Here is a 24,664-nt window from a genome sequence, read left to right as displayed (position 1 = left end):
AGTTGTGTATTCTTACAGTTATGAGACATCAAAGCAAAACTGCATGTAGGTATGCGATCCATATGACTTGTTACTCTTATTTTTTACCCGGTCTTCGTGTGTGTGTTAGCAGTCATTTGTATATTTACTGTTTGAAAGCAAGGGAGCAGATTTGGGACATGAGTTTAAGCTGTTTTGTTGTTACAGCGCTGATTAATGATGCACAGCATTCTCCACCTGTAATCAATCCCTTCTCTCCCTGCTCTGTTGCCCTCTGTGCCAGCTAAGCTGGATCAAGTCACACAAACTTACTGGGAAAGAGACAGGAAATCCAGAGTTTTTCATTTTAAAATAAAAGACAAAAAAAAAAAAAAAAAAGACTCGGTACATTTTAGACATTAGAGGCAATGCCAGCATCAAGTTCTTAAGTGAGAATAGGACCGGTATTTACCTTCAAAAGCCTTTATACATCTTGGCGGAGCTTTATCTGAGGTGGGAAGACATTGTTGCCATTTTCTATAAAGTGCAAGTGGGAAGATGAAAAGGCAGCTAAGCAAAGCTTCTACGACTCCAGAAACACATGCAGAAAAAAAGAGGATGAGCTTCAACAGCCTGCACTTCAATAAAATGGAATGAGATAACTCCAGCAGAGGAGCGCACAAAAACCTTGAAGGAACAACAGTTTTAAAACCAAAGTGGCCACAGAGGCAGCAGAGCTGGAAGCACCTGAATTAGGTATGATTATTGGCCTGTCAGACAGCCACCTTCAAAGCATTATCATCTAATTCTTTAGCATCTGGAAAACTTGTCCGTGTTATAAAACAGGAAGGAATAATAAGCAACCAATTAACTTGAATATTAATGATAAAAAAAATATTAGGCTGTCAGTGTTTAGTGGTTATATTACATTGGTAATTTTGTCATTTAACACAGTGGTAATAATATACTATATTAACTGATACTGAAGGTAAATCTGACAGGAGGCTATGGAACTAAAGTGTCAGAGTAAGAACAAAATCATTAATAGAAGAATGAATGGTGCAAATTTTTAGTATGAACCTTAAGTTCCTGACCATTGTCACTTTGGGAAATCACAGTAACAAACATGAGTTAAGAGTGGTAAGGATGATTATGCCAAAGTTGCTGGTAAAACTGCTATCCACAGAGTCAGCCGTGCTATCACTGTTTTCATCTATCTGTGAGCCCCTTGTTTAATTTTGCAGCTGCTAGATGTAAAATTAAGAAATGGGACATATGTGACTGATCGTGTATCACTTCAAACCTCAAAAGCATAATTTTGATGAAAATGGGTAAAAATCAGGTCCGTGCTGTGTTCCTTAAATCTAACAGAAAGAGTCCCCTTCTTTTCTAATTCAAGTGAGTGTTTTATTTTGAAAGTGGTGACCGGAAGCTTTGCCTGAATTACCGTTTAGTTTGACAAAAGCCCCTATTTAGAGTGCTCTGGGAGCACTGAGAGCTTAGTGTGTATGTGTGTGTGTGAGTTGTTGGCTTCCTGCTGCTGCTCGGTGTCCGCACACCGTCCGTCTCGTCAGTGTTGATCGGCTCACCATGGCGGAAGGACGCAGAGAACAGCCGCCTCATCCTCTCCTCTCGGTACCACCGGCCAGCAAGCGACCCTGCCTTCGCCCTGCACCCCGAGGTCCCGGGCCGGGGCCCGGCCACGGCAGCGGGTTACCCAGCTCCCGGTATCGTTCTCCCGAGTCCCTTCTGGACTGCGCTGCTAAAGCAGTAGCGGAAAAGTGGGCCTTCGAAAGAGTAGAGGAGCGCTTCGAGCGGATCCCGGAGCCCGTCCAGCGCCGCATCGTCTACTGGTCTTTTCCCCGCAACGAAAAGGAGATATGCATGTACTCTTCGTTTCAGTGCCGAGTCGCCGGGGAGGAAGGTCCGTCTGCGGCTCCCGGTGGGGCTGGGGGTGCTGGTTCCGGAGCTACAACCACTGGTGGCGGTGGAGGATCTACCGCCGGTACAACAGCTACCGTTGGGGCAGCCGGGGCAGTGGGGACGGGAGACGGACTGCCTTTCCGTCGGGGTATCAGACTGCTAGAAACCGGCTGTGTGGAAAACGTTTTACAAGTCGGTAAGTGGAATATTTGTGTCTAACCGAAGCAAAAGCTGCCTGGCACAAACACTGGACTGTTTTCGAGTCTCTGCTGCGGCTGCTCTTGGACCTTTTACGGGGGATGATTGATGGAAGTTTTCGGTGCTATCGCGGAAAGTATGCAAAGCGCCTCTTTTCAGCGCACATAAAACCGCACATGGTTCTCTGTGTGTCTTTCAGTTAATTTCACTTGTACTGAGGCATATTTGGTCGAATTTAAAGCTTTTTGTTGACACCCAAATTAAAAGGGAAGCGTAGAAAAGGGGGCGCTTGCTAGCTTAGCCGACCAACTGCTGTTTAAAAATTAAAGGGCTTCCTATTGCTTTACTCTGTAGCTCTGCCGATGGCTACTGCTACTTTGCCCAGCGTTGCCTTTAGGTTAAAGCCTCAACTTGCTTTTTAAAAAGCGGAAGCCGTGTCTTGGCAACTATGAGTACTTTTCTGCCTCTGCGAGGGTCAGCGTCGACAGCCGGAGGTGGCTGGAGTCGTGAGGCAGGCGGAGGAAGAGGAGGGCTTGACAGACGCGGATACAAAAGGACCCAACGTTATAGCGTCTGGGCTTTATTTTATTTTTTTCCCTTCCCCATTGTAGAAGTTTTTTTTCTTTTTCTCCTCAACTCAACACCGGTCGAGGGTGGCTTAAGCAAGGAACAAAGGCGGTTATTGGGTCTCTTACTATGATTAATCCAGCGTTAATCCGAAAAAAAAATCCCCCCCGGCTTTTTGTTTATTTGCGGCTGCTGCTCGGACCGGACAAAGAGCTCAGACGCCACCAGCGTGGAAAAAACACGTTGGGAGTATTTGTGTAGTTTCTATAATTAAAGAGAACCCATTAGTAGTTGCAATACAGCATTAATTTTCGTTATTATTGTTGCCGTTTGCCCGCAGCCTCTCAGTCGCTTGCAACACAAAAGGTTTCCAGTTGAAATGATCGATAAGCGTCTCGCGTTTCCAGCGCTGCAGAGAAGGCTGTTTCCAAACAAAGGGCCATTCCGCAAAGCTCCATCTCCACTCTGATTTTTCTCTAGGTTCTCGTTCACGGCCGCAAATTGAGCTCAGACATAGGGGAAATTGAACCGATGAAGCCGATGCATAGTTTAAAAACAAAAGGGGGAAAAGTATTTTATAGGAACGTGGAGGATTTTTCTGAGACCATATGGCGTGAGAGCCAGTGAAGCTTGTCTGGGTTTCATGTTGCTCCGAGGTATCAGGGGGAAAGCTGCAAACTGTGGCTGCTGCTGCTGCTTTTCTTGGTGACTGCTGTATCTAATTGCATTTCGTAAATGCTCATTGAACGAAATGAAATCCGAGACTTGTGAAGCTGCGGTTTGTTGCAGTCTGGTTTGATAAGTTTTGCAAGTTTGAGTCTTTTTTTTTTTTTTTTTTTTTTTTTTTTTCTTCAAGAGTTGATGATTCAGAACCTGGTCTACCTCAAGAATTTAAAGCGTGAACTTTAACTCAGATTGTGGTTTACTAACAAAGGTGTAGGTACTAAGTGATGACCTATTTTTTTTTTTTTTTTCACTTCCTGACATTACAATCACAACAACTGAGGTTTAGCTTCGGGGTGAGGGGTCTTTCCACCCTGGTGTCTGCAGCTACAGAGTACATTAGGGTCACTAATTTTTCTGCTGGCTCCCTTTGGGTATAAACTTCAGCTGAAAGTTCATCAGTCAAAACAAAGCATACACCCCTAAGCAACCACTTCCAGTCTTACCTGCTTTGCTGGCAAATCATTTCCACCACCACCACCCCCAATGTCAGTCAAAGCAGGCAGGCGCATGGTTTTGTCTTTCTGTCAACAAAACACAAGACGGGCCAAATAGCTGCTTGACATCAAGATAAGACTCAGCTTGCTCTTCACTGTGCGTGTGGACCATGGGAGCCGGTAACTGTGGAAGGGTTTTACTGACTTAACAGGAGAACAATCGTTTTGGGTTATTTTTCACAGTTAGATTTGAATAGGTTGGGCAACCAAGCTCGCTCATACACAATGCTTAAGGATTGTGTTACGCACCTGCAAATGGCAAGTTTTAAGGCTGCTTTCGCTTGATATGGCGTGTTATAATCACCACTTAAAATAGTGGTGGTACGTGTTTTTTAGGAAAGCAACATGACATGGCTCATGTACTTGTGTAATAGGAACTTGCTGGTGAGTGATTAGGAGCAGCATGCTGACACATGCATGTTGATGTTGCATGGCTTGGGGTGGGATTGCAGTCTGGAACTTCTATTCAACTTTTGAACTGTGTGGTTTGTATATTAATGGTTTAGAAAATACTCTGAGCTGGTTGTGCTGCAGCTCGTGTCTGCATTTGACTTTTGAGGAGCTGAGTCAGCTGTCTGCATAGGTCACCTCTTTTGGGCAGATCGGCCACTTTTATGGAAATTCAGCTGTAAACTGTAATGCAGAACCAGGAACTTTTTGGGAAGCATAGATGTGACAAACCCACAAGCTAAGCTATCATGGGTTATACAGTTTTCCTTTTTTTTTTTTTTTTTTTATTTGTTTTGTTTTAATTCCTCACAGCTATCACAAGCACAGCGGGAGCTCCTGTTCTTTTAATCTCATGCTCGTCTTTTGACTTGTTTTTGTCCCGTGTTTCTCAGAATCGCTGCGCCTAGAGCGAGCTCTGAAGTCACTCTTGTCTTTTCAGGTAATAATTATTGTGATCTGGTACCGGGCCATATGCAGTGGACATGTTTCAGTGCTCCCTTGCCTCTAGCTGCTGGTCTTTATTGCTGTAACAGCCCCTCAACCGAGCTGAGTACTAATGAAATGGCGGGGTCATTTTAGTTAAAACCGATAACCCTTATCGGCAAAGACACCTATTGATGCATTGACCATTAAGAAATGGGATGACTGGTATTGTCCCTCGGATCCCCCCCCGTGCATTACGAGTGAAGGGCTTTTGCACATGAGTCTCTTTTAATGGTAATAGTGATGGATTGAAGGGACGTGAGCTCATCAACATCTCATTGCCTCGTGTGTTCATAATAATCTATTCCTTGCTCCAAGTCATAATTACAATAATCAAAGCAAAGCATGCTTGTTTTTGTAACCCCCCCCCCTCTCCTTTGTACACTGCGCATACTCACCCAGAAGCCCCCTTGCTGTAGCCTTTATAAAGTCCTCAGAGAGCGGGAGGAAGGGATATAAGTGGAGGGAGGGAATGGGGGGGGGGGCTTCTTTAGCTTTGAGTCAAGCTTTGGGATTATTGGGTCATGCTTTGTTACCCAGCTGTAGAAAAACCCCTTGTTCACAGAAAGGGGTGTTTTTGAGGGGGGGAGTATTATGTGTGTGCACATCGCTGTCTTCACAAGGTTACATAAAGCTGTAATGGGTCCTTGACGCCTTTTCAAGCACCAGTGGCTCTGACAAAGCAAGGCAGCAAAGTTGAACGGGATTAAACTGTACGGGACAGTCACTCAGTGGACTGAAAACTTATTTAAGAACTGAAAGTTGATGTTTGACAGAAATGTCTGTTCTGTTTTGTATTCCTTTATGTGTTCTGTGATCATGAAAGATCATTTTGTCTGTTAACCCCTGAAAGGTTTAACTTCTTCCTGATATGTCTGCGCTAGGGTCAAGTAATTGTGCACTGGATATCGGCCCTGTGGACTGATCGGCAAATAAGATGGCATTTACTGATAATAGTGGTTGATGTCACTTTGTTCATGTAGGTCACAAATGTTTGGTTCTAGTAGTTAAATGGAAATGTTGAGTTTTTTGCTGTATTACACGCTCTTCATTCTGCAGAAAGTGCGTGTGTGTTGAGCTTGGTTGGTCCTGCCAGTATTTCCTCAGATGTAATTTCCTGGCAGAACGGCTGTGGGGTTCCTTGTTGTAGAAAATCTTGCGAGCCTCTGGTGTAAATCTGCTCTTGGATTTCTCAAGAACACATTGCGATAAAAGACAGGAGGTGGTGAGCTCATCCTCGCTTGCCTCATCTCCCATTTTTCTTCCTGACTCGAGTCCCGGGCTGTGTCCACTGACACCACTCGCTTTTCATCTTTCCTTCCATTTTTCGATCACCGCTCTTTTTGCCATTCTTTCTGTCTTTTTCTTTTGTCATATAACTCCATGTGGTTTCTATCTATCGGGCTCCTTTATGCCTTTTACGCACACTTTCTCCCCTCTCCCCCCCGTCTTCTGCAACTTTCCTCAGTAAAAGATGACTCGCTCTTTAATCATATTCTGTCTGTAAGCTCCCTCATGGTAAAGTGCTGTAAGTCTGACAAAAACAAAATCTGAATGAGGTTTTTTTTTTTTTTTTTTTTTTTCCCCCCTACCCTCCCATGTCCTCTGCTGTTCATCTGTGAGGCTGCTGCTGGCTGAGTTGGTGGTTTTGACAGGGGGGAATGGGGCAAACTGGAAAGAGTCAGTTATGACTGAGTAAGAAAGAGGCCAGACAATTGCTGAAGACGGTGACAATCTGAGCTTGCAAATCAGCAGTGTTTCCACTGTGTTGGCTCACGTTCTTCGGGGTAATCATGAGTAAACTTCAGACTCAGTATATGTAATGGTATGGCTCTGCGAGAGGTTTTGATTGCTGAGCCATCCTAGTGATGATGACCATTTTCAGTGATTATGTCCAGATGCAAAACTCCAAATGATTGCTAAAATCTGTGTATGCTGTCTTCCAGCACTTTTGTGTTGTGTTCCAAGAACATGTTACATTTGTTTATATCCTGTTTATGTACACCTATGGTCTAACAGTTTTGAACTGTTATATTTTTCAAGTTGTTGCTAAAAGTCTCTTCGGCTTGAAAATGTGATTCACCAGCCGTACACGCTTGTGGATTTCTTTCTACTGTGGAAGTTAAATAAAGTTTGCCTCAATTCTCTGCAGACTTTCTCACGATTGTTTCACTTTTCTGTTGCTTTCATTTGAAGCCTTATGTTGAGCTATGTTTTGGGTCATTATTTTGCTGTAAGATGAACCTTTGACCAACCGGTCTGTCTTCATTTCTTCTTCTGTGCCCTTTTCTCATCAGTCTCACCAGAAAGGAGGGGGGGGGGGGGGGGGGGGGGCACAGTACTGGTCTGTTTGTGAATAAATTCATGAATAATTCCTCCTCTTACTGTCATTATGTCTTTTTGGAATGGGTGAAACTTGTGTAGGGCTCTACTTTAACTAAAAACACACAAAAGCTTTTCCTAAACCTTAATAGTTTGGAAGTGGCTCCATAGTGTAGTGGTTGACACATTTGCTAACATGCGAAAGATCCCCAGTTTGAGACTGGAAGGAGACACAAATCCCTGGGAGGCAGCTGGCATTTATTAACCCTTGAGAATAACAGAGCAATCAAAGGAAGGCGTGGGGAAAACGTCAGTGATGATCCACTTGGTGTTAAAGGGTCTTTTTTTTTTTTTTTTTTTTTTTTCTGTGAAATAACACGGTGGGTGTGAACGACTGCATTAAGAACAGGCGAGTCCAAAAAATATTTTTAGTGGATGAAACATTCGCACGGAATTTACGCGGTCGGTGTGTAAAGGCCTTTACTCGAGGAATCATTGCAGCCCTACATTGAAGTAATTTGCTGGGCTTGAACTACTTAAATTTCAGTGAAGACTGGGGTAAGGGGGGTGTTTCAGTGGGTGTGTATCAGTATAATTTCAACTGTGTGCTCTTTGTTAAATTTGGTCAAACTGATTTATATAGAAAAGCTGTCTTTTTAAATGCTCATCATCCCTTTTATATGAAGCGCTACACACTGAACTTAAAAGTGCTTTATCCTGCACTGCAGCGGTAACTGTAGAAAAAGATGCATTTTATTTCCTGTCAATGCATTTGTTCTATATGTATTTATCAGTGTATATTCAAGGCATTCTGAGCCCAAACTTTAGCCAGTTAGCTATCTGCTGTTTTAATGCAGCAGGGAAGGGCTGAAAATCAGACAGACAATATTTAATCAGTGTAATTAATTCCACGCCTGCCACACTTGAAAAGAGAATCGGTAAGACAAATCGTCCCTGCACTCTTATTAGCTCTTGGAGAGACTCGTGAAAGATGAGGCCATTAGGAAGACTCTGTTGTCATACTCATCAAAGGGACAGCCGTGTGTGTGTGTGTGTGTGTGTGTGTGTCCTGATTATATAAAATCATTAATCAAAGCTTGTTGTTCTTTGAGGGCTTCCTCTACCATTTGTACATTACATTTAAGACACAAAAGGCATGATGGAAGCAAAATATGGAAGTGTTCACTGCGTCTTTTGTCTCACTGTTGCTGCCAAGAGCTCTACACTCTTCACTTAAACAGTTGGCCCTGTGCTTTTTGTTTTTAAGTGTTTTTTTTTTTTTCCCCCCCCTTGCTTTAACACACAGTTGTGATATGTTTTCAGTGTTGAGCCATGCATGCTGTTCACACATGATCTGCTGTCAAGGCGCCACATCAAAACCAGCAAGAATGAGGAGAAAATTGTTGGAAGTTACAGCAGTTTTTAACATGAGCAATTTTCTAACAATAGTAATTAAGACATCATCCAGAAAAACAAATTTTTTTTTGTTTTTTTTTTTTTTTTTTTTTTTTAATTTATCGAAGTAATATTCATGTCCCTGCTTAAGGGCTCGAGATGATCTCCATTGCTTTGTGTTCATTGTCAACAGTCATTAATGTGTATATGCATTTGTACACTGCCCTTGCGGAAGCTGGAGTGGGCACCACAAATTTACATCAGACCTACAGGAAGGCTGCTCCTGCAGTCAAAGAAGGCAGTAAAAGCTCCTGGACTACCTAGCTGCCAATCTAGATCATCATTGTACTTGTATTGTGGTGGTTTAATTTTTTCTTCTTGTCCTGAACATGGTGGGGTGGGTGATGTAGTTGCTGGTATTTTGACAGCGATTACTGGAGTGTTGCAGTTTCTTTTTGGAAACCCCTTTTTCTGCTGTGCTACTTCACACAACAGTGTCCCACCTCTGTGTGGGTGTGGAAGGGACACACAATGGAAGGCTTGAACTCTCAGTTCTTGTCAGTTATACACGATTAGATTTTTGTTTTTGAACAGCCAAGTTCAACATGAGAGGAAGACAGTGCAGTCGACGACATTCTTGTGGCGGTGCCTGTTGTTCCCAATTTTGCTTTTATGCATAAATTAAAAGCATACTGCACAAACTAGCGTGTTTGAGACATTCTTGGGCCAGAAGTCTGCCCAGGAGATGTGTGTCTGTCTGTCTCCCCCCCCCCCCCGTGTGTGTGTGTGTGTGTGTGTGTGTGTGTGTGTGTGCAAGGATCGGACCGATGGACAGTTTATGGAAATGCTTTCATGAGAAGAATGGCTACAACCAGCTTTGTTAGACTGTAACCAAAATAAATGGCCCTCACTTTAAACACAAAGAAGCCACTAAAATGCAAGAACTTAACATCCCAGGATTGCTCCCCTTGCTGTACGTCACCACTGCTCCCAGTGTGGTTTTGTCTTGTTTTTTGCCTTAACCTGACCTCAGGTGTTCCAGCACATATTTTTTTTTTTTTTTGCTGTGATATCTTACTTTGCCATTTCCACTCAGGCCCTGTTTGCAGTAGCTAGCAAAATGGCATTCTTTGCCGCTGGTATTGTTTGCTCAGCTCTGTCCCTCAACAATGGTTCCTTTCTTACAATTTTTGTTCCACTACCAATGTGTGTATGTTTGTGTAAATTAAAATGCAGCGCAAACACATTTTTTTACTGCTTCTGTCCTGTTCTCATGCGTCCCCATCCTGTGTGTTTTTCCTCCAACCTGCTTTTAGTGCTTTTACCTTTAGATGGGTGTGCAATTATCAGCCGAGATCAATGGTGGCCTTGTCCTTTTTAGCTCTTGAAGCTGACAGCCTGCTGCATTCAGTTATTGCACTGTTCCACACCTGTCTTTTATTGGCTTTTTGTATGTGTACAAGTGTGTGTTTACTATGGTGGTTTGTGCACATTTGGCCTCTGTCCCTGTCTCAGAGAGGCCGAACCTGAAAGGAAAGGTTGATGCTTGCAGCCTGGGCTATTATGTCTTCTTTTGGTAACAAATTTGGGGGGGGGAAATGGGCTGACTGAGTAAAGATGCACCTGAAATGCAAAGGAGACCCAAACCAAACCCAGTCCTATGATCAGGTTGTTACACTTGTGTACCAGAAATACTACACTATTTTTTTTTTATTTTTTTTTTTCCTGCAATATAATCTCATAACTCTTCCCACGTGAGATTTAATGAAGCATTTCCATAAAAATAAAAGTAATGCCTATGGAGTGGATGACGGCAGGAGGGGAAAATCCAGGATGACTTAAGTGTAGGCTGAAAGCTGTGACAGGTATTGTTTAAAAGTGAAAAAGGGTAAATCTCTTTGAGCTTAGACCTGTCTGGAGAGGATGTGACAGCTGTCAGCCTAAATTTAGGCATTGCAAATAGAGTAATGTTAGCCCAGATTAAAACCTGTTCTCATCGTATTGACCTCAGACCCATTTCCCTTCCTTTGTGGGAAATGAGCAGAACTCTTCTCTTCATCTCTGTCCTCCTATTGATTACTTGATGGTTGGATAGAACTCACCCAAGCAGAACTCGCACTCAAAGTGCCTGTCTTTACTGCACTTTTTGGAATGGTTCAAACTTTTTCACATGAGCCAAACTTAAGGTCTTTTCATTGTTTTGCGTGGGTCGTCTGAAGATGTCATGTAGAGTACCATCACCCAGAGACCTACAGATGTGGAACATCTGCAATATGGTCTGCTCTTGGCATTGGTGTTAGAAACAGTTTAAACTGTCCACTGCAGCCGCTGTTGGTGCTTCTCATCCATGATGTTTGATTTGGGGTGTGGGTGTGTGTGTGTGTGTGTGTGTGTAAATGTAATTTAGAGAGATTTTGATAGGAAGCTTGATGCAGTACAGTTTTATTCCATCCCAGTTTGTCTTCATTCCTCATTTCATCCATATGTGTAATAGGAATACTGCAGTTTTTGTGGTGCTGATCATATTGTCATTACGTTCAACAGTGTTGCCACACACTCCAGATTTTCCTCACATCGTGCAGACACTGTAACAATTTCGTTCTTAAACTTCCTTTTAATGTTCATCAAACCTGTCAGTTTTAAGAATAATCATCATAATTTTAGGTTCCTTCTTCTTTGCTTGCTGAAAAAGCTGCTACGCAAACTGAACCATTACATCTGCAGTTGTTCTCAATTGCTTTGGTGCAATTCTTACATCAGAAAAGTCATTCTCACTGCTCTTAATGCAGTTCTCAAATCAGGCTTTTTTTTTTTTTTTGTGTGTGTGTGTGTGTGTGTGTACTGCTATAGTTTCTACATGTGCTTCACTACTAAGGAAACTTGTGTTGATGATCTGAATCTTACAACTCATCAAAAACTCTAGATCTCACTTTGCTGAATATGCATTAGTGTTTTCAACCAAATTACTTGAAACCTTTTTTCAAATATGTATGAAAGATCAAGGTCAGTAACATGCTGTCAGTGACAGCAGTGAAACTGCCCTTCAGATCAAAGCAGATATATAAACACACGTTCTCAGAAAGCGGTTTAGTTGAAACAATACATAGTCATGTGTCATGTCACCGCTAATTACACACAAGACTATACATATGCACTCATTAGCCACTTTATTAGGTACACCTTGTTGGTACTGTGTTGGACCCCTTGTGCCTTCAGAGCTGCCTTCATTCGTTGTGGCATAGATTCAACAAGGTGCTGAAAGCATTGCCCAGAGATTTTGGTCCATATCGACATGATGGCGTCACATATTTGCTGCAGATTTGTCATCTGCTCATCCACATTTCCCCTTTAACCACACGCTAAAGTTGCTCCACCGGACTGAGATCTGGTGACTGTGGAGCATTTCTCCAATCTTCTGTTGTCCAACTTTGGTGAGTCTGTGCCAAATGTAACCTCAGTTTCTTGTGTGGTCTTCTGCTGCTGTACCCATCACAATGGCAAAAGGGTTTTGATTCATTGATCAGAGATGAAGTGATTAACTGACTTTGCATGTGAAAGGTTTTGATTGATTAGTGTCTTTTGCACAGGGGAGTCTATGAATGCCTTCACTGTTTTGAGAACTGCATAAAGAGTGGTGAGAATGGCACTCCTGATGTGAGAATTGCACCAAAGCGATCGGGGGGGCTGTGAAAGATCTGGGATTCTCTGAACCAGCTTTAGCGTTGACCTTTTTACACTGAGTAAAGTTTCTGTAGTTGTGGCCACTTCTGGGTTTGCACAGTCCACAATGCACATGTGCACAGCATGAATATAAAATGCCATATTGTGTATGGCAACAGCTGGAAAGGAATCTCTTTAAAGTCATATAATTCTCTTTTTGAACTCCACATCTGTAGCATTTTGAACGCAGTGCTCTGCTGGCTTTGAATTTGAAAGAAAATTCCTTCTTTCTGCTCCCATTATGCCTCACTTTGTGTTAGCCAGATCTGACTGTTTCTTGATCTCTATGCTAATGCTCCCATCTTTCTTTTGAATGCAGTGTATTTGGTGCTTTATTGTGCTGCCCATCTCCACTTGGAATGGGCAGTCGTAGATCATAGGCACAGATAATAATCGCCCCCCACCCCCCACCCGCCTTCTTTTGAATACAGACACAGTTGTGTATTGCAGCAAGTGCCTCTATCCTACATGCATTTCTAATCTCAGCAGCACTGAAAGCCCTACACAACAGTGCTATTACTGCCAGCAAGACAGACAGGGGGCCTATAGGAGCCCTGTGTGAGAGAGACAGCCATTATAGTTGGATTATAAACTATTTCCATACATTTTGCTGACTTTGATCTCAGGAAATGGGAGTCAATAAGCATGCAGAATATCTTTCTTCTTGCGCTGCTTGGTATTCTCGTGGCCTACAGATGTCCTCCTCCTCCTCACCATAGTTCTGTTATGTTCTTGTCAGATGAAAACATTTTCTCGCATTCTGTTAAGAGCCGATATGTAATTCGTCAGTGCAGACCTCTTCACATGATTTGTGTCTTTGACGGTTGGTCAAGTTTGTTTTGTCTCCACCCACCAAAGTTTCACGAAGCTCTGAGATGTGAATGAATCTGAATAACAAAATTTGAATGGAGACTGTGAGGTTGTCCTGTTTGCAGTCTCTGCTAAATTTGCCGCCTGGCCTTTATCACTACAGCTGTGAGCGATTTGATATATTCATGGAGCCGTGCAATGCAACAAGTTAATTGGGGCCTATAACAAGACCACCATTAGCGACACTGCCACAAGTTGGATAAAACAAATTAAATACGGGAAGCAGCACAGAGGTGCAGAGGATGGCCCTGTTACCTCACAGCAAGAAGGTTCTGCCAAAGGTCCTGGGTTTGAGTACACCAGTCAGCAGGGGTATTTATTTGTTTGTTTTTTGTGTAGAGTTTACATGTTCTCTCTTTCCCTCCAGGTACTCCAGCTTCCTCCTACAGTGCAAACCCATGCTATCTTATGTTAATTATTAACTTAACATGGCATGGCTTTGGATGACTTAGTCACCAATTAATAATTGACTGTAAATTGTTCAATGGTAATAATACCAGTAATGATGATATGTGGTTGCTGTTTGTAATGTGTGTTGCCCATAGTTTATGCATTTCTTCTTACATTGTACTTCTGTAGATACTTCACTTAAACTGCTTCAGTAAAACTGTGCATAACCCAATGTCATTTATGCAGATCTTTCTGTGTGTGTCAGTGATCTTGTACTCCATCCGTATAGCACCCTCCACTTGAAACAGTTCCTGTGGCTATGCAGGGGCAGCAGAAGAAGCTCTAAACACACACTGCATATCTATCAGTCTGTTTTGTAAATGGCTATTGGGTCATATTGTGCAGTTATTGGCCTCTGCTCCTCTGAACAAGCCAGTCAGTTAACTGCCAGAGCACACAGATACACAATCATGAGGCCAGAGAGTGGAAGATGCCTCCTCAGCACTTGCTAATTGAACAGCACATTAAAATGAATCACCCCAGTTTACCTTTTTTCTGTTCAGTTCTGCTGGATTACCCTCCCTCCTTTCTACGCCTGCCCATTTGCCTCCCTCCTCTTTCTCTCGCTGTCTGCTAATAACAGCACTCTGTGTGGGTTTCTTTTGTGGAAGGCCTGCTATGGCCCATTAGGCCGCAGTCTCACCGACAAATGAATGGTAAGACGACTGCAGAGAGTGGAGGAGGAGGATAGGCTTGGGGAAAAAAAAAGGTCTGGGCAGAGATGGGAGGGATGAGATGAAGGTGGATGGGAGAGGGAGGAGAGGGTGTAATGAAGGGAGAAATGGAGGGAAAAGGGGGGGTGAGGGGAGGTGTGAAGCAAGGAAGAAGCGGCAGGAGGGAGGAAGAGGAGAGCTGAAAGGCAAATGTACAAAGTACATAACCAACCTGTCACCTCTGGCGCCCCCACCCCCCCACCCCCTTCACACACACTCCTGTCACAAAAAAGCCAAAGGGGAGGGAGGGACCTCATTAGGCTCTCAGCAGTCCATCACACACAGGGAGGGAGAGAGACCACAGACTTCAGTGGTGGTGGGGTGGGGGCTGCCTGGAGCATGAGGGAGAAATGAAATTGAATTGATAGGAGCAGTCAAGTGCGGCAGCACATACAGGGGACAGAAGGGACAATCGCCTGTGCGCGTGAACGTACACACACACACACACACAGCCTCTCTATGCAACATGATTTATGTGGTCAATAGCCATGAGGATCAGTGTAGTTGAGACCTCTCACCCTCTTACGCGCATGCACACATACTTTGTCCTCCCCCGGCTCCTCTAGTCACACACCCTGCTCACCCCAACGTGCCATCTCTATCCTCCTCTCACCCAAACAAAGATGGAAGAGACAAGCCAGACGCAGTACATGTGTTTGTTTTTGTGTGCCGCCCCCCCGCCCTCATTGAATGCATTTGATTCATGATCTTCTGTTAAGAAAAAGACCTGTTAAATAAAATAGAAAATTAAAAAAAACAATGGAACTGCTATGTAGGCACTGCAGTTGCCTACATAGCAGTTGTTGGATTCTGTTCAAGATGAGCAACTTTATCATTTGTAGATTATTAAGGTTGAAAGTTTACTTTACCTTTTTTATTTATTAATTAAAAAAGTCATCAATTAGGATACTGAACATCACTAATTGGAGTCACTGAACTGGATCTGTTTACCATGTTTGTGCTGTTGTTGCATTTTTGGATAACGTTCAATAAAATTATCCAACCAGTTATGACTTGTTGTGTGGTACAGCCTGTCCAAGAGGCTTGTGCTTCTATTTAACTTGTAGCATTTTATTAGTAGGTGTAGAGTGTGTGTGTGTGTGTGTGTGTGTGTGTGTGGGGGGCAACAATCAATGCAAACAGTACTAAACTACAGCAAGTTAGTACTGCTACTGTGTACTGAGCGGGCAGCATCAGGGTGATTAGCAGCCGTAAACAAAGTCTACAGCTAATGTAATAAGCAAATGGTTTCTGGGTTTCTACCCATTACCTTTGTAAGATGGCCTCAAGATGTTTGAACCCAGACCACTTAAACTGTCTGCTCACATCAGCACAGTAAACTGTCCACGACTAGGGTACATAGAGGTTACTAAATGTCCACTTTAAGGCTGTGAAATGTGTGTGTGTGTGTGTGTGTGTGTGTCCAAATCTGGGCATTTGTCAGTGAATACAGGGTTTTTAGTAGTTGTCATGGTGTAATGGGATTAGGTGCCTTCTCCACTGCCTTACACTACATCACCATTGTGGGGGCGAGTGTGTGCACATAGGGGTCCACCAGTAGTGGTGTGTGTGTTCAGTGCTCCTTGTTTCAGACATTTTTTTATAGTGTTTTTTGCATAAGCCAGTTGTTTATCACATCCACATCCAGGATTTTTCAAATCCTTCCAAGCTAATGTTGTTTTACGTTGCTTACTTCCTGTTTGCTTTTACTTTGTGTCTTGACCTTGATGGGAATAGTGTTGAATTTGAGAAAAAGATCTAACAACCCATCTGAAATCCCCTCTTCCTTTTCCTCTGGTCCTCTCTCAACACACACGCAGCCTGATCTCTAAACTTCTTTCTTAGTGATTTTAAAGTCTAATTTTCACCTAGATAAGTTTGCCCCAAAAAAGAGAGCATGTGGCATGCTAAGCACTTTTTCTGCTACAGCAGCATCTTTCTGTGTGTATATGTGTATATACTGTGTGTGTGTGTGTGTAAATGAGTGTTTTAAAGTGTTGTGTGTTATCAGTAGGATGAAACACCATCGCAGTAACAATGGGATTAAAGCTGAGCTTATAAAAGAAGCAATTAAATGGTATCTTATCTCATCTGCTTTGAACACCAAAAAGCTCGTTCATATTTTTCGAGTTTTCTCTTCTCCCTTTTCCTGAAACGTGCGTACACTTCCAGAGCAGGCGCTGCTGCACACTGGTGGACAGCATCACTGCCCTTTAGTCTAATTGTCTTTATTCGTGACTTAGAAATATGGAGGCGCTAGACATCTTTTTGCACTCTTTGCTGCTCTTGTCATATTCCAGGCTGCACATACTTTGCTAAAATGTGATATTTATTTATTCCATTTCTCAATTTGTCTACAACAATGTCCCCAAAACAGTCTTGTTCTAACTAAAACCCATCAGCATTCAGTGTAGCGGCATAATCCAGAGTTCAGCACCTAAAACTTCACCATACTTTGGCAATAACATTTTCTAATTGTTTTTCTGACACTTATATAATTAACGTTTAGAGCTGTTTAACTGCAACTGTAGCACGTTAAAATGAACCTCCCTTAGATGTGCCTTCAGGCATCAGTACAAGAGAGTTGGTGGCTGCTTTTGTGTGCAGGGGTCTGCAAAATTTGGAGATGCAATATCATCTTCTGCAGTTAGACAGCTTTAGTTTCGGCTTGTTTTTAAACATTTCTCATCAGCCTAAAAAGTGCTGCGGCAGTAAAATCCACCATTAGACTGGAGCAGTCAAAAAAGATGACTTTTCTACATCAACTGTCAGCCTTTAGCTCATGAAGGTTTGGATTGTTCTTACAGTAACATAAGTAGGAGTTATTGCTGCCAGCCATCATCTTTCACTTCACCTGGGTTGCCTCCAGCACAACAGTTGCATTTTTAGTTTGAAAAATCTAAACCGGACTTGGATTTGCCAAAATGGAAGCTACGCTGAAGACGCTTATACAGCAGCTGCTGTGTGAATGTGCTGCACTGATTTACATATTCAAAAATGCTGTGTTTTTAATTATTGTTTTAATTATTATTGTTTCCTGATGCGTCTCTTGCCCCGATTAAGAACAACTATTTTTTTTTTTTTTTAACATTCGTTATTACTTTACATTTGGCCGTATTTTTTTATTTTTTTTTTAATACACAGAACTTCACGTTTAATTGTTAAATTGGCGCTCAGCAACCTTCCTGTTCTAGTGGAATACAACCAGAATACAACCAGTTGGCAGCCAGTTCAGTCGAGTCCCCTCAAGTTGGGCTCATTGACAAAGACTCATTCAGATTGCTGGCAACATGTTGGCAATCTGTCTGCATTTATAAATTGGATGGGACTTATTTACAACCCTTAGACAATCTCTGAGTGATTGCAGGCAGTCTAAATCAGACTGCAACTGTTTGCAGAAAGGTTGCCACCTATCAGGTGCCCTGTGTAATCACCTTGTGTATCAAAAGTGGTCGTGAGTGTGCAACACCCTCAAGCTCTGGGCAAACATTTAGTCACCGCAAGTTGTAATCGTTCTCAGAATGTGGATAAAAATTCAATACAATCACCCAGCAGTACGCGTTAATTATTTATTCATTTTATTTATTTATTAGGTAGATGCAAGGAGGCTGCTGTCCTGCGTGACTGAGCCATTAGCTTTCTGTGAATTAGGAGGTAGATTTGTCACGCTAAGTGTGTCCAGTGTTGTAGGGTTTTTTGGGCTGATTTCATGTAAGTGGCTAACATTATCTCTGGATGGTGGTGTGTGAGATGAGCCCTCTTGTTCATAACATTTCCAGAGTATTTTAATTTGATAAAATATGTGGCATCTCAGTATCAATACAATATCGCCACGCAAAATATTGCGATGCTATGCTGTTTTTTGTTTTGTTTTTTTGGGGGGGGTTCCCCCCTTTCCCCACACCTATTAAATACCAATAGCAGCTATTTGTTTGGGTACTTATCAATACTTTGCCACTGACTACTGTGGAAGCAGTACTAATTTAATACCCATCCCTTATGTCCATCCTAATGGGACATGTTTTTATGGTAAGTTAAGAAATGAGGCTTATTGTGCATTTCATCACCAACAATAAATGCTCTCATTTCCTCTTCTCTCTCTGAGGGGGGAGAGCTAACTGGGTACTCACAGCTATTACCTTTAATCATCTTTCATCTCTTCATTCTGAGTGGTAGGATGTAGAAGAAGATGGATGAGAGTAAAGTAAAGAGATGTGGCGGTGGGGGTGGTTGGATGGCTGTCTGATTGAAGAGGGTTTGTCAGAGTAATTCTCTCTGATGGAGTCTCAGCCATGGTGAGCATCTGAGCTGCTACTTAGCCTTAAGTTGGCCTTTTTGTCCTATTATTCATCTCTCCTTCGCTGCTTCTGCTGCCTCTGTCCATGGAGGCCTGACTGTAACATAAAAGTGGCAGTAAGGTATGTAGGTGATATCCTCCAAACTGATTATTATTATTTTTATCCTTTCTCATTGTCTTTAGAGTTAAGATTAGATCAACAGATAAGCTTGGGTGAGGCAATAACTCATTTTTAGCATTTTTTGAACTGTTTCTTGGGGTGTTTTGAGAATTTTCTCTGAAACTGAAAGTGATGACTGAGATTACTGGAGGCAATGTGGCTGCCTGCATCCAGCAGCTGATAGGGAGTGGTTTTGAGCACAGATCTCTCTGCAGTTAGAGCTCCGGGGTTCTCGAGTTTCATTGAACTGACCTGCCTGATCTTCAGCTGGTTAAAGAAGCTATTCTGTTGAATCCAAGTCCAGCCATTTTGCCTTTGGATCAGGAGTTCTGGTTTTTTTTTTTTTCTTTTCCAGTGGCAATTATCATGAACAGTGCTCTGTGACATGCACACAGGAAGAGCCAGTAAAGCAGTACTGTTGTTGGCTCCTGGTGCTAAGAATGAGATTTACAAGAAGGTTGAGATTAAAGCTTCTGAACTTCTGGGTGAGCAGAGGCAGCCTTCAAAGTTGCAGAGCTACAGACTTTCTGCACAGAGTCTACGCTAACTTGGCTTTGCAGACTGCTGTTGACATACACATGTAAAGTTGATATCATCCACTTATGTCCACTGAAAATGGGTAGGCTAAATCATTCATTGCTGTATGTGAATAGTGAGACTCTGGTGTTCTCCCATAGGTTTCTCTCTGTGTGTTCTTCTTTCCTCTTCTCTGCAGAGCTGCTTGTATGCAGTTCCACTGGTCTGTCTATGCCACTGCAAGAGTAGGTAGACAGGTCAGCATTCTCTGTGGATGAATTCTCATTATCATCATCATCATCAGGCCCTTGGACATTACGTTTAGCCATTTAATCCTTTGAAAATACATAAAAATGAGTAGTACAGAAGTACTAGTAAGTGGTTAATGCTGAAAGAAAAACTACAAATGCAACTATATTGTGAAATTTATACTTTCAGTCATTTTTCACAAACATACCATATGCAGTAGCTGTTGAGGGTGCAGCGAGCAGGCGTTCCCTTGGTTTTCAGGGTCATGAGACCGATAACAGCAAAGGCCCACAGTAACAGATGCCTGTTCACATTTGTGACTATTAGCTGCTTCCCCTGTGGCTGCCACACAATCCACATATCATAACACACACACACACACACACACAAGTATATTGGGAGCTTGATACAGACTCTATTTTGTTCCTGTGCATGCTAAACTGATAGTACTTAACTGCACACACACTGTCACACATTGTGCATACACTAAGTGACCCTGGCCTACACCCCTAGGGGGGTTCCCATGCTATTTAACCACTGCTTTTGTTGGACTGGTCTATAGCCTAGTTTGGCACACCTTTTACAAAGACCATTTCATTGGAAGCCAGTGGTTACTGAGGCCCGAGGGTACTTTGGCACACAGATACAAAGCACCATGATCACAACCTCCACAACTGTCCAGTTCCTGTTCTTCTTATTTTTCTTTTTTCAACCTCCTCGACTCCACCTTTCTGATCAAAGTCAGTGCAATAAAAAAAGTAATTCACATGTGAATTGACAAATAAAAAAAGTTGCTATGCATGCTAGTTAGGAGAAGCTTTGGTAGTCTGGCTTAAATTGAAGTGCTGAGGTGAAACCGGGCACTAGTTTTTACTGTGTTGCCAGGTGACTGATTCACCAGACTCAGCAGACGGCAGCACAACAGTAGCTGACTGGCGAGCAGAAAACTGAAGAATGCTTTTGATATCAAATACCACAAAGCCAGGAAAGAGTCTTTTTGCAAAAGCCGAGAAAGGCCACTCAGGGCTTGCCTGGAACCAGCTCTAAATGCTGCTGGCACTCTGTGAGTACCGGTTGCTTTGTTATAGAGAGCTACATTTCCCATGGCAACAAGATGCAGAGATGAATCCCAGAAAACGATGTGCAACCTCATAAACTCCCGAAGTACGACCCTGCTGGCCATCTAGGCTGGAAACCAGAGGCTGGCTGATTTCATCCTCTGCTCTGCACGTGATATGATCCAAACTTAAATCACTGATCTAATGTGTTTGGAGACAGACTGCTCATTAAAACTTTAGCTTAAAATAAATAAATAAAAATCAGTACACTTACATGGACGTCAGTAATTACACATTAATCAGATTAAGGTAAAAACGGGCTATTGTGTTAAGGCGTTTGTTTGATTAGTATAACTGCATTAAGCTCATTATCTTCTTTAACAAAACCCAATTAACACATCTAGATTTTTGCTCCGTATTTGAGCAAATATTAGTCACATATTTTGTAGTTGATTGATCGACTTTATTTGGCAAAGTTCTCTCTCTCACACACACACACACACACACACACACCCCAGGAGTTGGTGGAGACCAAAATGGAGCTTTTAAAAAAAGAGTGGATATTTATATCATGGACTTGGGTCAAGTGTTGGCCAAATATTTTTGCCTATTTACAATAGTGGGTGGAAAAGTGTTTTTAGTGGGAACCTGCAAAATATGAAAACTATAAAGATGATTAAGGGCAATTATTACCTTTAATGTGGTGATTCATACTTAAAACAATGCGTCCATGCAAGTTTCCTTCACTATGATTATATGCAGTGTAATAGATCTGTTATGTTCTCTCCTTCTTTTGGCCACTCTGTGTCATCGTAGTTGCACCCCCCTCTGCTCTCTGCAGCTTTGTCTTGTAGCTGTCTGTTAATTTAAGGGGGGAGTTTCCCCATTTGTCTGTTTGTTCTCCCTCAGGTCTTCACATTGAAAGGACCTTCCTTTTGTTAGTGTGTGTGTGTGTGTGTGTGTGTGTGTGTGTGTGTGTGTGTGTGTGTGTGTGTGTGTGTGTGTGTGTGTGTGTGTGTGTGTGTGTGTGTGTGTGTGTGTGTGTGTGTGGACAGGACTGCAGTGACACTTTTCTGTTGGGTTCAAAGCAAAGAGAGGGAGTGTTTATGACTCAAGAATGTAACTATAAGATCTCAGTATCTTAAACTGTTACTCTATATACACACACACCCACCCACCCTATGAACCTGCCTCACCCTGAAGCTTGAAACCTTAGAGCTTGTCCTGTGGTCCATCTTGTGCCCCTGCATTGTATGGTATTTCATTCCTAGCTAATGATCTCCACATTGACTTTCCATTATAGAAATGTAGTCAATGTTGTTTTTGTTTTTTGTTTTTTTTCTTAAAAACAAAATAATGGAAGATATTTGAGCTGAAAACAGCCCCCCCCTCAACACACACACACACACACACACACACACACACACACACACAATGTATTCACGGCACTGATCGGATGGTTTTCCCCCTGTGGCTTTAAAGTGAGACCAGGCTGGTTTTGTGTCAAATGAGAGGCATTTTCATTCATACAGGTTTAGAGCGTTGTGTGCACAGCAGCTGTGGATGAACACACGCTGAAGTCTGGGCAGTCACTGTGTGTGTGTGCGTTAGCGAGCGTGTGTGCGCTTTCCCTTTTGATGATGGCACCAAAAAGAAAATCCACACCATCATCAAATCCTTCTTTTAATATCTGTGGTGCTAGCCAAGGGCTTAAATTCACTACCCTTATCTCTTTGCTTGCTTTGATTCTTCTTCTTTAACAGTTAATATACTTGAAAGTCCTGAAGGGCATTTGCTCAGGTCGGTCTATCACTAGTGTATTTGACTGACTTATCCTCAATCTACATCTGTCTCTGTGTTAAGAGTCAAGTCCATGTATTTTTACACTTGCAGGGTTTTTTTCTTATCTGCATATGAACATTTTTTTTGGGGGGGGGGGGGCAGCAAAAATCACAAGATTTTGTCTGTCATCTCACAGGCATTGATTAAAATTTAACCTTCCCTCTTACTATAGGCACAGCACCCATTAGACCTTCAGGTGAGAACCAAATAGGCTTTGGAGGAAAGTGTCCAATGTCGGTGTGGGTGTGTTGCTACAAAGCTGGGGTCAGGATGGGAATGTACAGCAGAGATTGAGTTGAGGAGGATCTTTTTTTTTTGCAGATGACACTTAATTTTGTCTGTAAGACTGTAGGAGACCTCGTGCTGTGCTAATATAGTAGTCCCAATGATTCTTATCAAGAGTTTGCACTTATTTTAAGCACAGCGTTAAAGTTGGTCAACTCCCAGCCAGAATGGAGTAAAAGACTGGTTGCATAAGACAGTTGTTGTCTTGATCTGACTGAATTCATGAGAAGCGAGCAAAGTGTTGAGTTCCTAGAATCGGCCGGAACAAAATGAGAGACTGAAACTAAAACAGAATCCTGAACTGAATGCCAGACTCATACAAAGAACTCTGAGCTTTCAAAGACTGGTTCTCTGTGAAGTTTGCCTTTTACAAGCGCTCCATAATCTCCAGTGGGAGTCTGATAAGATGAAACTTTAATAGCCCCTGTGGGGAAAGTGGATATGATCACAAATTTACCCTATGCATCATTCTACATTATATTAAATTTAGCATTTACCAGACGCTTTCATCCAGGGAGACTTCACCAGTGTTGCTAGTTTTTCATCGATATATAAAGTATTGCTTTTTTTTTTTTTTTTTTTCCTTCTCAATTTAAGAAAGCCTGTGTTGGCTTCACATCTGTTTTGAAATGAGGAGGGAAAAATGCATATCTTTGCTTGGAGAATCCTCCCTGTGTTTTCTACTAATTTAAGCAAAAGCAGGCAGAGACCTGTGAGCGCACTGGCCTCCATGCAGGACCATCACCAAGCTCTGTGCAGTGTCTTTCCAAGCTCTGTTCATTAATTCATTTCTTATTGGGATGGAGATAACAGGATTAGTGCTCCAAGCATCCAGGAGTCAGCAGGGAGGGAGGGGGACCCTTTAACCCTCTTCCCTCCTACAGACAATAGCTGTGTGTGTGTGTGCGTGTGTGTGTGTGTGTGTGTGTGTGTGTGTGTGTGTGTGTGTGTGTGTGTGTGTGTGTGTGTGTGTGTGTGTGTGTGTGTGTGTGTTCCCGTCCTTGCCAGATGGGACCAGTGCCTCTTTCAGCTATGAAAATCAGAAACACACACTGCATTCTCTAGCCCTCATCTTTCTTTTGGTTTATGTCCAATCATCCACTCCTTTCTATTGTCTGCTGACTTCCAGCTGGGCTGTGTTGACACAACAAAGCATCACAGTGATTTTTGACCAAGTATTGCTTCATACTGATAAGTAATTGATTTTAGATGCAGAAAATTAGCAACATGACACATGTCATATAATTACATCAGAGTTTACTTATAGCTATAACGGTGTGTTGTGTGTGTGTGTGCTTCTCACACACAGGCTTTACTTGGGTGGGCCTCCCAGTTATATATTCAAAAAGTTAAAGGAACACTTTGGAAACACATCAGAACTGAGAGACGAAAACATCATGCCGGATATCTACACTGATATGGACTAGTTAATGTGTTAGGAATGAAAGGAAGCCGCATTGTTTGGAAATGAAAATTATCAACCTACAGAAGGCTCAATTCAAAGATGCCCTCAAAATCAATGTGGAAAAATGATATATCAGGCTCATTCATTTTGCTGAAATTTCATTGCAGCTACTCAAAACTGTACTCAGTAGCTTGTATAGCTCCCACATGTTTGTATGTATGCCTGACATTGTCAGGGCATGCTCCCTAGTGATACAATGGATGGTGTCTGGGGGGGATCTCCTCCGTGGACCGGGGCATCACTGAGCTCCTGGACAGTCAGGTGCAACCTGGTGGTGTCAGATGGACTGAAATAATGAGACGATGGATCCAAGGATTATTATCGAGCTTTGGTTTGCAGTACTTTACTGCATCTCTGCAAAAGGAAGGCGTATGATTTTCATGTTAGGTCTGATATGTAATATTTTACTCTGTCCTGTGTCACATGCTCCTTGTTTTAGTTGTATTTCAGAGCCATGGACATCCTGGTAAGGCTGCTGACAGTAATTTAGTTCCATACACAGTTTAATGTAGATCCAAACTAA

The 24,664-nt window shown here is 42.5% G+C and overlaps 1 protein-coding gene across 1 annotated transcript in view; it reads left to right on the top strand.

Moving 5' to 3' along the window:
- The first annotated feature begins 1,417 nt into the window (after positions 1–1,417).
- The window catches only part of LOC115796483 (zinc finger SWIM domain-containing protein 5-like), a 37,943-nt gene continuing 14,696 nt past the window's right edge, over positions 1,418–24,664 (top strand). The window contains exon 1 of the mRNA XM_030752907.1: positions 1,418–2,077. Within this exon, the coding sequence (XP_030608767.1) occupies positions 1,549–2,077 (529 nt within the window). The 5' untranslated portion in view covers positions 1,418–1,548. The remainder of the gene's footprint in view (positions 2,078–24,664) is intronic.

Source organism: Archocentrus centrarchus, chromosome 17 (assembly GCF_007364275.1).
Source record: "Archocentrus centrarchus isolate MPI-CPG fArcCen1 chromosome 17, fArcCen1, whole genome shotgun sequence".
NCBI classification, from domain to species: Eukaryota; Metazoa; Chordata; class Actinopteri; order Cichliformes; family Cichlidae; genus Archocentrus; species Archocentrus centrarchus.
This window is presented reverse-complemented; position numbering and strand designations above follow the sequence as displayed.